The sequence below is a fragment of the Electrona antarctica genome (assembly GCF_951216825.1).
Source record: "Electrona antarctica genome assembly, chromosome: 3".
Classification (NCBI taxonomy): domain Eukaryota; kingdom Metazoa; phylum Chordata; class Actinopteri; order Myctophiformes; family Myctophidae; genus Electrona; species Electrona antarctica.
Genome location: NC_136808.1, coordinates 31883403 through 31898095, shown reverse-complemented (window position 1 = coordinate 31898095; position 14693 = coordinate 31883403). Strand labels below are relative to the sequence as shown.

Sequence of the window (14693 nt, the reverse complement as noted above, 5' to 3'; positions counted from 1 at the left end):
GAATGTCAAAACAGGTCAACTCCATATATGGAGATCTAAGGGTGTGAGGTCAGATATAGAGTTGCTCCATATATGCAGATCTATGATCCAGTCTTTTCCATGTACAGTATGGTTATTGGTTATCCAGGGTTGGATGAGGTCAGTGTCATGATCTTCATACAGTATATGGAGATGGCCATATATGGTGGCGTGACCATAAATGGAGGTGTGATGTCACAAGGCGTGACCATATATGGAGGTGTGATGTCATGAGCTGTGACCATATATGGAGGTGTGACACACACACTGACGGGAAATGCGCAATTTCATAGTTAACTGTGACCTTCGGTCGCAACAATCAGCTGACTTCAGTCTTATTTGTGAGTTCTGTTCTGGTGGCAGAACTGGTCAACTGGAAGTTGAGTCATTGTTTTGAAAACAAAACAATTGTATTGGTGTGAGTGTGTTGTTTTTGCCAGCCATGAATTAACAGGGGGCTTTCCTGCTTCTCCATCAGTGCAATTACCAAGACAGATGAAGTTATGCTCAGTCTAATAAGCACGGTGAGAGAAAGCTTGTTGACGTTAGCGAAATAATATGGATTGATGGAAGCAACACCTAACGCGCTAGGAACATTGGTCCAATTAAACATTTTACTGCCAGAAATGGGAGAATAAATGGACAAAATGAGTGCATTATAAGAGCCCTGTCTCTGTTTTAACCGTTAATAATAAGTTATAAAAGCTTGGCAACATTCTGTCCAGTACTTAGAGGGACCTTTGATTGTAGGACCTTGCAGTAAAATAATGACCTGCATGACGTAATGGAGAAGTATACGTTGCTGTTGATGGGAAGGCAGAACCTGATGAATCTCTATTCTGTACCATGTTTGAAGCAACAATAGTAAATAGGATAACTGGTGCCATGCAGTGATAATTGACAAATATCACTTCAGTTCACCATTCCTCCACGATGAGCCAACTCCACCTATACCCCCCCTCTCTCTCTCAGTTCACCATTCCTCCACGATGAGCCAACTCCACCTATACCCCCCCTCTCTCTCTCAGTTCACCATTCCTTCACGATGAGCCAACTCCACCTATACCCCCCCTCTCTCTCTCAGTTCACCATTCCTTCACGATGAGCCAACTCCACCTATACCCCCCCTCTCTCTCTCAGTTCACCATTCCTCCACGATGAGCCAACTCCACCTATACCCCCCCTCTCTCTCTCTTTGTGTTGGAGAGACAGAGCTGTTATGGCCTCCTTTTTCCCCCCCGCCACAATTAAACATGTTTCCGCCTTTATTTCATGTCCATTAGCAGGGCCCATAGCCTTGCTAGGGGGAAATGGTCATTATCGCAGACAGAAATAGGGACATAAATTTGCTGTTAATGAAAATGTCAATTAGTGGTCTGCTCTGTCACGGAGAGCTGATAGGGCCACCGCGGTGGATTCACCCGCCGCATTACTCGGTGTCACATAAGCACCCCGCACGCACTTGCATGCACGCACCCATGCACCTACATGCATGCACAGACATGCACAATCTAACTGCACGCACTTAATACATAAACGTATGTAACGTAATGTGCTTGTATTCCCGGTGAATAGGTTATTCCTGCAACCAAATACTGCAAACCAAATATGCAATATAATACAACCCATGCACAAATATGAGCATGCACACAAACGAGTGGACACCCATACATACTCTACCAAGGTTTTCCACGGGGTCCCCAGCTAAATTTGTCCAGAATCAAATCAGTTGTAACCACTTTAACCCTAACCGTACAGTATGTACATTGGCTATTTGAAAATATCTCATCTACAGACTCACAATGCGTCACATCACATCCTTATACAGCGTAATTTAAAAAAAACTTTTAAAGGACCTATATCAAAATTAACTTTTTCAATTTCTTGTGTGTGTTTTTGGGGCTCCCATATGTGTTTTCCATCCCCACAAATAACCAATTTTGAACAATCAGGCTTTCATATCATATGGGTGCTTTAATGGAAATTGCTCTCATGAACAGCTCAACTGATTTTGTCCTCATTGTGATGTCATCAATGTCACCCTACTTTGTATAATTCCTCCTTTTCTTCAGTCTTCAGTTCCAAATTTGCATTTTCACTTTGTTTAAAATGTCCACCATTGTTGATTTTCCAAGCTGGCATGGAATGGAAACAAGCCTGGTTTTATCTAGCATCAGTATTATAATGACTAAAATATTAAATAATCTGCATATCAGCACCCCCACCACCTCAGGACATTGTGGTACTGCAGCTAAAACTGCTTTCAAAGTCCAGAAAGAAAGGACTGGTTATATCAGAGTGGTGATTGAGGCTCAAACCATTAGAAATAACTTTGAGGGACATAGACAATATGATATTAAATATTAAAAGCAGTTTTATAATAACAAATAAACAGTGGTTTATTAAGTATATATTAAGCATCTGGTGCTAAAATGTACTGTTTTGAAGAATCAAAAGTACAAGTAGGCTATACTAAATAATAGCTAGCCAAACCTGTTTTTGTCTTGTCCACACAGGGATGCATGAACTGAGTTTTTAAAAATCTACACTGTGGCCAGATTTTTTAACACATTGTCTGCTGTTGACGTATACGTTTTTTAATAGCCATCTGTTGTCTGATATTGACGTATAAGCTTTATATGGATCTTCGGCACTGTTAAAAAACAACTTTTAGCCCTGAGCTGGTTGCTATGCAACGTCTTGCTCACCCCCGCTTGCACGGAACATACTGTGAACATACAGTATGACTACTGTTATATAATTAGGATTTTCTCTGGCTCTTTTCTCGAAAACTACGATTGCTGTCCATTGCTCTGATCAGACATCCGAGGTTCGGATCTGATTTCAGATTTTTCATCGCATCGCGATTGAAATATAAACGTTTCTCGAGAAAGATAGCTAGCGTGAGCAAATGCTAACATTAGCCTTTTCTTACAATGGCGGTCTGCAAGCGGGGAAAACAGAGGTACTATGTGTGGACGGGGCCTAATGCTACTTGTCAGAAATAGGTAAACAAATAAATTAAAAGTTAAGGAGAGATTGGAATTAGAAATAAGGCCAAAAAAGAAAAGAATGGTACGAAAAGAGAAAAGAAAAAAAGAAAAAAACAGTTCAGTTCAGTGCTCATTAGTCATGTAGTTTTATCCTTAAGCTGGTTCATCTGGGCTCCCTGTGTTTGACGAGTTGTTTTGATATTTTTATTCGCATATTTGGATCATTAATCAAATGTTGAAATGGAGGGAGAGCAAGCGGAGGGAGGTGGATGCAATCCATACAGCATATCATCTTCAGGGCACACTGTGTGTGTGTGTGTGTGTGTGTGTGTGTGTGTGTGTGTGTGTGTGTGTGTGTGTGTGCGTGTGTTCTTGTTGCGAGATCAATCTAAAAGTCCTCTGCAACAGCCACTTCAGACCCAAGGCGCACTCGCAAAAAAATGATTACCATTACACTCCCCCCCCCCCCACACACACACACACACACAGTCACACATACATCCCCTCACTCTCTTCTCAACAGATGATGATGGGAAATAAATGTTACCTCACACAAACACACACACACACACACAGTCACACACACACACACACACACAGTCGCACGCACGCACGCACGCACGCACACACGCACGCACGCACGCGCACACACACACACACACACACACACACACACACTAAATGCAGCGGCTATAGAACTGCCAGAAATAAAACAGACAGATTCTTACCTGAACGTCAATACAGGGGGAGGATGTATTAAATGTGCATTTGAAATTCTTAGCAGCGTTCCGCTTCATTTCTGAATGTCGGGGTCTTGCACCCTTAAAAGCACGGTGAAATAAATCAGATTTGTTGCTCATGCGGAGGAGACCCCTATAAAAATAAATAATGAGCGCCGGTCACCTCGGCACCATTTTTAAAACGTCCCCCCGGCCGCACTGTATCTATAATTATGATTATGATTGGCTCTGACCACATCCTCCAAGATCAAGTGTGACGTGAAATAACAACGGCCCACAGATGAGATTTATTTGTCGACAACCGTGTATGATGCTGAGCATGACAAACACATAACTCACTCTTACACAGTAAAAATCCTGCGTGCCAACTTAACCTAGCTGGTTCTCAAACTTTGTTTGTTTTATTTCAAGGACCCCCATAACCCTGAGAGTGTACAATTTTTTTTGAAAATGTTGGTTCCATTTGTACACTATACAGTTATGGGGGTCCTTGAAATAAATGGGGGATTTTTGTGTCCTTTTTTATGGCTTATGCATGCTTAATGCAAATCTAACTGTGTACAAAATAATGTAACAAAAATAACCTGTAAAGGGTCCATTTGGTTACACTTTCACACTCTGATTTACAAATGGATACATGAACACTCTTGATTTTATTGTTTTCCCCAGGGTCAGAAAGACAAGACCAGGATGCCATCCTGTAACCTTACTGTAAATATTTGAGAAGATTCTAGGAATGTGAACCCATAAAGACCTATCAATTGTGATATGGTATAAGGTGACCACTTGGGAAAACTACAACATGACGCCACGCCGCGTTGATAAGTGACTCACCGCTCACCCGAACACATCTCTCTGCTTTTACTAACCAGTAACCACTGTTTCGGTGGTCACCTTATCACCTAAAACTGGAGTATGGCCTTTAGCGTCCCAATTCTGGGCATAACAGCTGGACATTACTATAGACGAATAACAGTCAACACTAAATATCCATACTGTATAAATGATGGATAAGGGGTCAGGACAACTAGGCCTTTTCGTGGAGGGGTCAGAATAAATTTTGGACTTAGACGGTTATTCCTCTATAGTACTCATTTGACAAAAATAGCCGATCTACAGTATAAGCTCACAATACATTTCCACTTCACCAGCGGGTGCATTGCCGACGCGTTCTCCAGCAGCCGTCGCTTCAATATGTCGGTGCGCTCACTCAACGAGTCTTATTTCACTTTTTGCCTTGCCGTTTGGTGCAAAAGTTCTTTCCTCAGATATCTTACCATCACTGCTGATGTGTGCTTAGTTGTTCATTAAAGGATTGTAAGCTTTAATCCGGGATTCACTTCTGTTTAATGAGAAAGGAAATCCAATTACTTTTAAACCCAAGGATGCTTATACTGTAGATAGACAGTTAGACACTACAAGTCATACGTCTCATATTGACATTTAGACAGACACGATGTGCATTTATTGTTTGAGGATTGTGTGCCTTTTGTGTAAAACCCACAAATACGCACTCACACCGGAAAACACAACTACACAACCACACACCGTCACGACAAGCACACATCGACACGCCTGTGGTGTGGATCTAACTCAGTCTCTGAGACAGAGTGGCCATCTTCCCTTTGATGGCTGTCATTTCTACAGGAATCTGCTCGGCTGCTGGGGGAAATAAAACGAGTTGGAAGTAATGGAGGATAATTATAGCTCTCTCTCTCTCTCTCTCTCTCTGTTTCTCTCTCTCTCTCTCTCTCTCTCTCTCTCTCTCTCTCTGTTTCTCTCTCTCTCTCTCTCCCTCTCTCTCTCTCTCTCTCCAGTGCTGCAGTGCACAGGATGGATGCCAACGGAGTCACAAACTGCAGCATTCAGGCCCATTACATCTGCAATGAGTGGAGATGCAAGCAACATCTGGTGTCTGAGCTGTGATAGAGAGCAGTGGCGGTGCCTTTTAATGGATATCTGGAGGCAACACAGAGCGGATAACTCGTATACGTCTCAATATTAACTCTTCACACGCCACTTAGAGCTACAACAAGGCAGAAATAGTGAAAGATGTGAGGAATGATGATGGAAGAATTGAAGGGGAACAGACAGGGAAGGAGAGGAAGGACAGAAATGAGAGAGATGGAAAGGAAGGGATGGAACAGAGGAAGAAATGAAGAAATTAATGTGTGACGGAAAGAGAAAGAAATGACGTGGGTATACCGTAAAACAGAGTGTTAATTTGACTGTGCGAGTGTAAAACTTTTACCTCAGGACTTGACTGTGTGAATTAAAACCACCGTATGGCCTGCAGTGAGCGTTTACCCTGAAGCACTTACGTTTTTAGTTAGCTAAAAAGCTGGAAGCAAAATAGCTAATAGCGTGAGCTGCATGATATAGCTATTTTTCTTCAGAAACATTAATATTGTAATCACAATGCAGCGTAAAAGTTAATTAGAGAGACCTTTTTATAACGATATGACTATGGCACACAAGCGTGGGATTTGATAGTACGTAAATACATGTGTATGGCACGAAATGTGTTAAGGTAAGATCTGATCGAGGTTTGGTTTAGCAACATGCTGTGACAGCTAGCGCACTCTGGACAGATTTAACTTTTTTTCCCCCACATCATTTCAGATGCATTTCACACTTTTCATGTGTATGCTTGTCATTCTAGCCATGACATAGTGAGTCACGATTGAAGATTCAAACGTTATTGTCCAGGACCATCACACAGTGACAGCACCAGCTCACTGGCCTTTTGGTTGGCGGTGCCCTGCTCTGAGATTGGGAGGTCAGGGATTCAATCCCTGCCTGATATGAGTCATACCAAAGACAAATACAAATGGGACCCAATTCCTCCTCGTTTAGTTGGCACACAGAGAGTTGGATTGGGGTTAAGTCCCTGTGACATGCAGTATGAGCATCGGTTCCAGGAGGTGTTATACATCAAGCCTCACACTAAGGAAACAGGAGATAGCCTCCTATGGCAGTGGTTCTCAAACTTATTTTGGCCCAGGACACCCCTGTAAATAACCTTTTCATCCACGGGAGCATCATTGTTATTTATAGCACCATTAACATAATAGATATGTAAATCTTTCCCCAAAAGATACAGTATGTCACAAGGAATACTGGGGAGAATATTTGTTTCCATTAGGACAGATTGAAAATTACTGTTAAACTACTTAAACCCCAGCATCCCTATTCTCGGGGAAGCATTAAAGATGGATTGCCGTGATTTTTTCTTTCTTCCAGTTTTTCATGTGTTTATGAGGTGACAGTACTTCATTACACCCCTTGGTGTGGTTGTTATGTGCAATGATGTCTTGATTGTATTGCCTTTGTATTTAGGGTTTCTTCCTGGAGACTGAAATCCTGACAGCCAAACGTGCCAATTAAAGTGATATAGTGACATCACAATATCATCCCCTCCCCTAATTCCTCCCCCTTTATCATACAACAACATCTGTGGGTGTGGCTTCAGTTTAGGTCACCAGTGCCAATGATCACCACCCACCGGGCAAACAAGGCATATAGTGAACTGGTGGGTGTGTCCACATAAAAACGTCATTTTAACAAATTGTAATACTGTTTTTGGAGAAAAGAATCTTCCTACTTGTATAATAATATTACCTGCTGATCATCACGGCACTCCATCTTTATCCAAAAATATATTTGGTGAAGAGAATTGGGTGTACTGTAGACTGAAAAAGAACGCGTCGAGGCACCCTGTAGGGTGCCACAGCAGACGGCAGTCACGGCACCCACTTTGAGGAACACTGGCCTATGGGACACGTGTCGTCGGTTCCCAAGGTTACACTTACAATACGTACTTACAGTACATAATGATGGAAATTGTTTCCGGTCAGGAGCTCCCAAACAACACTCAAACATACAGACTGAAGTGCACACATACATAACTTTCCCCACATCCAAACACTATACATTTCCGTCTTTGTGGTGTGCAAAAGGACTTTTCAAGAAACAAAAAACAGGTTGAATGTAGAAGTCATCAGACTGTAACACAAAGCAACACATCTTTCTCCTGCCATCTGTTTTCATCTGTTTCTTTTGTTTTGTTTTATGACTCCTAATGCTTTTATTCTATGAACAATAGCCGCCCACATTCAATTTGTCTCTATTGGCATTGCCTTGCAGGCCTCCAAAATACAGTACGTTGGGGTGCTGTTACTTAATGAATCAATTTCAACATCACTGAGCTTAGTTTAGTTCTTTTCATCTGTGAGGTTGAGGGCTCCAAATTACACCGGTCTGCAGGTTTCAAGCGCAGATTGCTACCAGAGGGTGGTCCCAGGCGTTGGATGTGTAATTACCTGCGACCATAGTAAATCAGACATTAACTCCACACACCTTCCGAGTGAAAATTGTACTTGAGGTGCAGTGATGGGCATGAAATGAAGTACATTTACTTGAATACTGTACTTGAGTATCTGTACTTTTCTCGAGTATTGTAGTATATATGAACCTTTATTGATAAAAGGATATCCCCTCGAGATGTATCATCTCGTTTTCGAGGGGGTCAAACAACATACAGCAAATACATTCATGCATACATAAACAAGGACAAAACAAACAAAAAAGCTCTCCTAAAACTATAGCCACTCCCACCCCCACCTAATCACCCGCAACATAGTATCAATAAATCAATATATTCATGTAATGATGTAAAGATGTAAAGATGATGAACATACACCGGAAGCCAAAGACAGGCCAAAAACCATAACAGACATGCAAATGCGATATCCTGCATTAACAACATCCTTGAATGAATACACAGAGTACAAACATGCACATGCACCTTAGTAGTTAAATGACAGCGTGTTGAATTACAGTAAATTCGCAGCATGATTTATATGAGACAGAGAGAACAATCAGAGGCATTTAGAAACAGGAGCAGGGTGTTTGAAGATGAGTAACGATAGACACTTTTAAAGATATTGAAGGAGTTAATGGATCTAAGGGAACTAACTAAATTTAAAAGCACGTCGACCAACTTCTTTTCTGATGTTGGTGCATGGGGACAATGAGGTAAGCATAGTATTTGTTGACACTTCACTGCATTACATTTAAAAGACAAATATTGATTTGACTCCTCCTCTAGGAAGGGAAAAAGTACATTATGAATGAACCACTTAAACCCTAATTCAAAAGGTAAAAAGGAATAGCAGATCTACAAAAGCACAGATCTTAGGGCTATTTTCACTGTTATTGATGTCATAATAGGCCAGCATTTTGGTGAAAATAATAATTGCGAATCTGCAAACTCACAACACTATGCAATCGAGGCTGGGGATCGCTGGTTTAAGTAAAACAGTGCTGACAAGGGAGAGATGTGTGCGCATGCACGCACACACGCACGCACGCACGCGCACACACACACACACACACATGAATAAATAATAATACAGTAATAAGTTGAGTTTCTTTCCAGAGTCGTGTTACAGACATGACTCTGACATGTGAGGATGTGGTCATACATCTCCATCAGTGACCATTACAGAGCACATCAGTCATATCTGCCTACAAAGACTCCTCGGCCCTGACGTGCTTTGAACTGCTTCCTGAGCTATTTCCTGTCCACCAAACAGGGGTCAGGAGAGGTCAGACTAAGGTAATCTGAGTGTGTGACAGAATGTGTGTGTATGTGTATGTGTATGTGTATGTGTGTGTGTGTGTGTGCGTGCGTGCGTGCGTTTGTGTGTTCTTGTAGCGAGATCAATCAAAAAGTCTTCTGCAACATGCAGCCACTGTGTGTGTGTGTGTGTGTGTGTGTGTGTGTGTGTGTGTGTGTGTGTGTGTGTGTGTGTGTGTGTGTGTGTGTTCAGAGTCCAGCCTATAGAGCGCCGCAGTCCCGCCCCCTACCAGGGCCCAGGAAATGTTTCTCCGTTCATTTTCCTCATACACTTTTCAGAAAGTATTTATTTAAAGACGGTTACGCCGCGGACAAAGCCAACTCTTGTCGTGACAATAAACGACAAGGTTACAACACTTTTTTTGTTGATTTTCTTCTTTGTAATTGTTGTAAATATTGTGTTTATTGTCATGATTTGTCACTGACTGGAGTTGGCTTTGTCCGCGGCGTAACCGTCTTTAAATAAATACTTTTTGAAATGTCTATGGGAAAAATGCATTGGGATTCATTTCCTGGGCCTGGCGTCGTCATGACAGGAGGCGGGACTGCGACGCTCTATTCACTCAGCTCTCAATCACGACAGGTAGACGCTCTTCTGGCTCTGGGGCGTGTGTCAAAATTTAAGGCACAATATTCCCGAGATTCCTTGCGAAGCACAGCGGAAGCATGAGCGGAAGTTTGTCAAGCTTCTGTGTGCAAAAACATACATGTATGTCCAGCATGTTCTGGAACACTAGCATAAATATAGCACAAACGAACAACAATAGCACACTACTGAATTAACTAAACAAATAATCACAAAACACCCACGAATAATGCTACTCACATATCAGGAATGACACACACTGCACAGGTCCTTACTGTTGGCCAAACTGAACTAAAATGAAGCTCTGTGGCACATCAAGCTGGAATCACTAACTCTGATTGCAGTGTGCAGGCCTAAATTACTATTTGACCAATAGGGCCATACAGCCTGTTAAGGAGCTAGGCTTTGATCAGTTAACTTCAAAGTCAAATAGCTGAGTGATCAGCACCCAAAACACCTGTCCTGGGCAATCAGGGCCTTTCCACTGTGTATGCATGTGTGTGTGTGTGTGTGTGTGTGTGTGTGTGTGTGTGTGTGTGTGTGTGTGTGTGTGTGTGTGTGTGTGTGTGTGTGTGTGTGTGTGTGTGCGTATGCACTGTCCATGGCCTTTCTTACATCTGCATGTCGGATATTGGGTGTGTCGGATCTGCGTGTGCACCCCAATATTGTACTTTTACTTCACTACATTTATGTGAAAACTTTATACAGTAGTTACTATAGTTACATTGTAGATTTTGATTATTATTACAAAACATATATTAACCACTTCAGCCATATACATTTCAGTCATTTCAAAATAGCAAATCTACAATGTGACGCATTATGAGCTCATAGATCGGCTATAAGATGTTTATACATTTGAAAACTTGAAATGGGACATTCTGCGCAATGTGTACTTTTATTTTTGGTACTTTCAGTAGATTTTGATGGCAATACTTTAGTACTTTAACTCAAGTACATTTTGAATTCCGGACTTTTACTTTTTGCAACAGTATTTCTATATTGCAGTACATTATAATCAGCGATTCAAGGATTTCACAGTAAAGTCCAAAGACTTATTTCCACTGAGGTCCTCTCACACTGAACGGAACAATACTTTAAAATACATCACAAATACATAACAGTGCATATACATTACATACACAACACAACAAGTACGTCCCTATCCATCCCTCTAATATGACCCTTTATAGGGGAACCTTTTCCAGTAGCCATTGTTTAGTCTTCTGTTTAAATGTCCTCAATTTGGATGTCAGTTTAACACTGGTTTCCAGGTTGTTCCACTGTGTGGCTCCTATATAAATGAATGAGCCTTTGCCCACTTTACTTTTAAAAGCAGGTAGCACCACATCTGCAATACTGGCTCTGCTCGTTTACCTGCCTGAAACATGTTCTTAAGACTGTTGGGACCTCTCCGTATTTAATTTTATGGACCATGTTTAATCTAGCCATTGTAACCTTGGATTCTACTGGGAGCCAGTTCAGCTCTCTGAACTGGTTCCTTCCTATATGGGTTCTGGGTTCCATCCCTAGTATAACCCTGATCAGTCTATTTTGAGCTGACTGTAGCTTTGTTTTAAAAGACTTAATCAAGCCCTCGAACCACGATGTACATGCAAAATCAAAGTGGCACAGGATAAGGGAGTTGGCCACCACTAATGTTGTCTCCCTATCCATGTATCTTGCTGTTCTAGCTAGAAACTTTGTCAGTCCGGATACCTTGCTGGCCATACTTCGGCCGTCTAAGTTACCCTCCAAAATACAACCCAGGTATTTTACTGATGATTTTGCTGCTATGTATTCCGAATTTATTTTGATCTTGAAGTCTGTGCTTCTTCCTAATTTGATTTTTGAGCCAAACAGAATTGATTCTGTCTTCCCTGAGTGTAAAGATAACTTATTATCTATAAGCCAGGAAATAACATTGGCTACTTCCTCACTCAGGGAGCGGTACTTAAGCTGTACTAATGTGGATTAGACTGCATAAGAGAACATATACATAGTATCAGTCTTCATACTGGGAAATACTGGGAAATGGCAAACTGTTGGTTGAGTTTTGATATTCCCTTGGCTGCAGAATAGTGCAGATTCTGCTGCTAAATGAATATCAGAACCTTTTAACCGAAAAATGCCTTCAGCTGTAGTCAAGAGCCCCCCCCCCCCCACACACACACACACACACACTCATGGTACCTCCAGCACTTGGCTGCATGTGCACATTGATGGTTGATGTGAAGTATCCCTTTAATGTGTTTGACATTTATTTAGATTGTGTGTTTGTGCACGAGGTTTGTTTTACTGCATGCATGTTGAGATTATTACATGACCACAGGCAGGATAGCATACTGTAGCTGCTTCCAGTTTTCCTCAGCATTGATGCAAAACAGATACTGGAAATGAGTTCTGATTTTCATTTCCATCATCTGGGAGTGTCAGTCAACCAGTAATCTCTCAAGACAAGACAGATTCTGTAAAAACAAAGACAAATACCCAGCCACCCCCCTTTTTTTTTTTTTAAACAAATGGGTTCCCATATTTGGTCAACCAGCAACATCCCTCAAACTCTGTAAGAATGAGATGCAGCATGCACCTTATTCATGTTTCCATGATTATATTATAAATTAATAAAAACATGGCTGATTATTATTACTATAGGAGGGGAGAGAGATATGATAAGGGAGAAAGATAGAGAAAGAGAGTGAGTGCATGTGAGAATATGAAGGGCTGAACAGAGAACAATCTCTGGATAATTAACAGGAAGACAAACAAAACATAAATTTGGATATTGCGTTTATTTGGACTACCACTCAAATATGCGCGAACCACGCTATTTTAATTAAAAGATAAATCTATGTGACACGCTGCTTCCCAGTTAATTATTCAGTGCCGTACAATAAAAATAAAACCCATTAAATATGCCACGCACTCTATTTCTCCATTAACAGTAAAAAGCGCTCGTCCTGGGGACAACATTTCAAATTCAGAGTTTTTTTTCTTTCAACTTCACATTCATCCCATTTCTCCATTTTCCTCTCATTGCATTTGCACGGCTCTTCAGACCTGGCTTAATGCATGATATGTTTTTTTTCATCTTTCCGTTCCCTTAAGCATTTGCATCATACTAGTCGTTACGAATGGGAGTCATCATGACAGTGAGCAACACATTTCACATTTATATTTATCACGTTGTCTTTTAGCCCTGTCTAGTGTCTCAAGTTTCTCAACATAGTTTAAAACCGTGTATTTGTATCTGTATTACGCTACTCTTGATCATCTAGAACCCACTAGAATATAAAACATAGTTAGTTCAGAAACAGCAAGGTGGAGCCTGCAGAACCATTGCCTGGTGCTGGGAGTCTGGTGCAACGCACAGGGGCTGGACCTGCGGTGAGAGCAGGAGTGGACCTGGTGAGACGTAGGAGTGGCCCGTACAGGAGTCAACCCACAGAGCCTAGTCCTTCCACACGCCAGAATAGTACCTCCCCATCCCAGCAGAGTAGTTCAGGAGGAACGGATTGTGTGGCCCTGTTTTTTCCCTAATGGGACTGATCGAGGGTAGCTACTGGGATGTACTGTACGTCGGGAATGATCACCCCGGCTGGGTCACCTGAGTGAGGGGTATGATGTTGGGAGACCCGAAACCCCGATGACTGAGGATACTGTACATCCCAGGTGCATCCTTGCGATGTATTTTTGTTTTAGTAAATCAATTTAAACTTTGGAGATAATTTTGTCAACCTGTCCTACCCCACAATGCTCTATTATGTAACACAACCTTTTTTCCTTACTTTCAACTGCTGTTGGATGTGAGTTGGTGCACGATTAAACTGTGTGAAATATTTCAGCACACTCCTCCACCTCTGTGCTGACAATCGTTTGGCAATAAAAGTTGCCAGTTGTCTTTAGGACAAATATCTCATCTTGGAAGAAAACTACTTTCGAGGTGGAAATATGTATGTATGTATGTATGTATGTATGTATGTATGTATGTATGTATGTATGTATGTATGTATGTATGTATGTATTGTATGTATGTATGTATGTATGTATGTATGTATGTATGTATACAATAATCCCCAAAATGCGCAAATGGACAGTAATTTTGCCATATACTGTAAGTGTGTGAATTTACTAAATTACCCATGGCTTTTCAAAATAAGTCAGGAAATCAGTAAATCTGACCCTAGATCTGTACTTGGAGGCATTAAAAACACTGGTCACATCTTTCCAGTCCAGTTTTAGGACCAGGAAGTAGCCTGCTTCCACACAGCATACAGTATGTGATGCATTTTGTCACGTAGGAGTCTCAAACAAGGTTGTTTCTTACGCTAAATACGCATTTTGGGGGGAAATGACATACGGTGCACGTGTGATTTCTCTTTGTTGGCTGTGTATGATAGTTTCCTTTCAAAATAAATATGACAATTTGAAGCGATAATTAAACATTTCAAACATCTGGCAACACTGAGCGTAGTTATTATTTAGTCACACCGGCTCTAGTTAATATGTTTCATTGGTTAAATATTTGATACTTAATCCACAGAAAGACTTACCGTAACCGCTTAGTTTCAACCTGGTGTCCCTAATTTCGTTATGACATTTATAGGCTTTTATTGCGACCGTAGGTCGCAGATTATTACTATGACAACCTTCAAAACCTGTCAGTCCGTCCGTCCGTCCGTCCGTCCGTCCGTCCGTCCGTCCGTCCGTCTGTC

General features: G+C 41.4%; 1 protein-coding gene across 1 annotated transcript in view; it reads right to left on the bottom strand.

Moving 5' to 3' along the window:
• The window catches only part of znf536 (zinc finger protein 536), a gene marked incomplete at both ends in the record, with an annotated part of 127807 nt that overhangs the window by 13054 nt on the left and 100060 nt on the right, over nucleotides 1–14693 (bottom strand). Inside the window, one exon of the mRNA XM_079496287.1 lies at nucleotides 5270–5283. Coding sequence (XP_079352413.1) covers nucleotides 5270–5283 — 14 coding nt within the window. The remainder of the gene's footprint in view (nucleotides 1–5269; nucleotides 5284–14693) is intronic.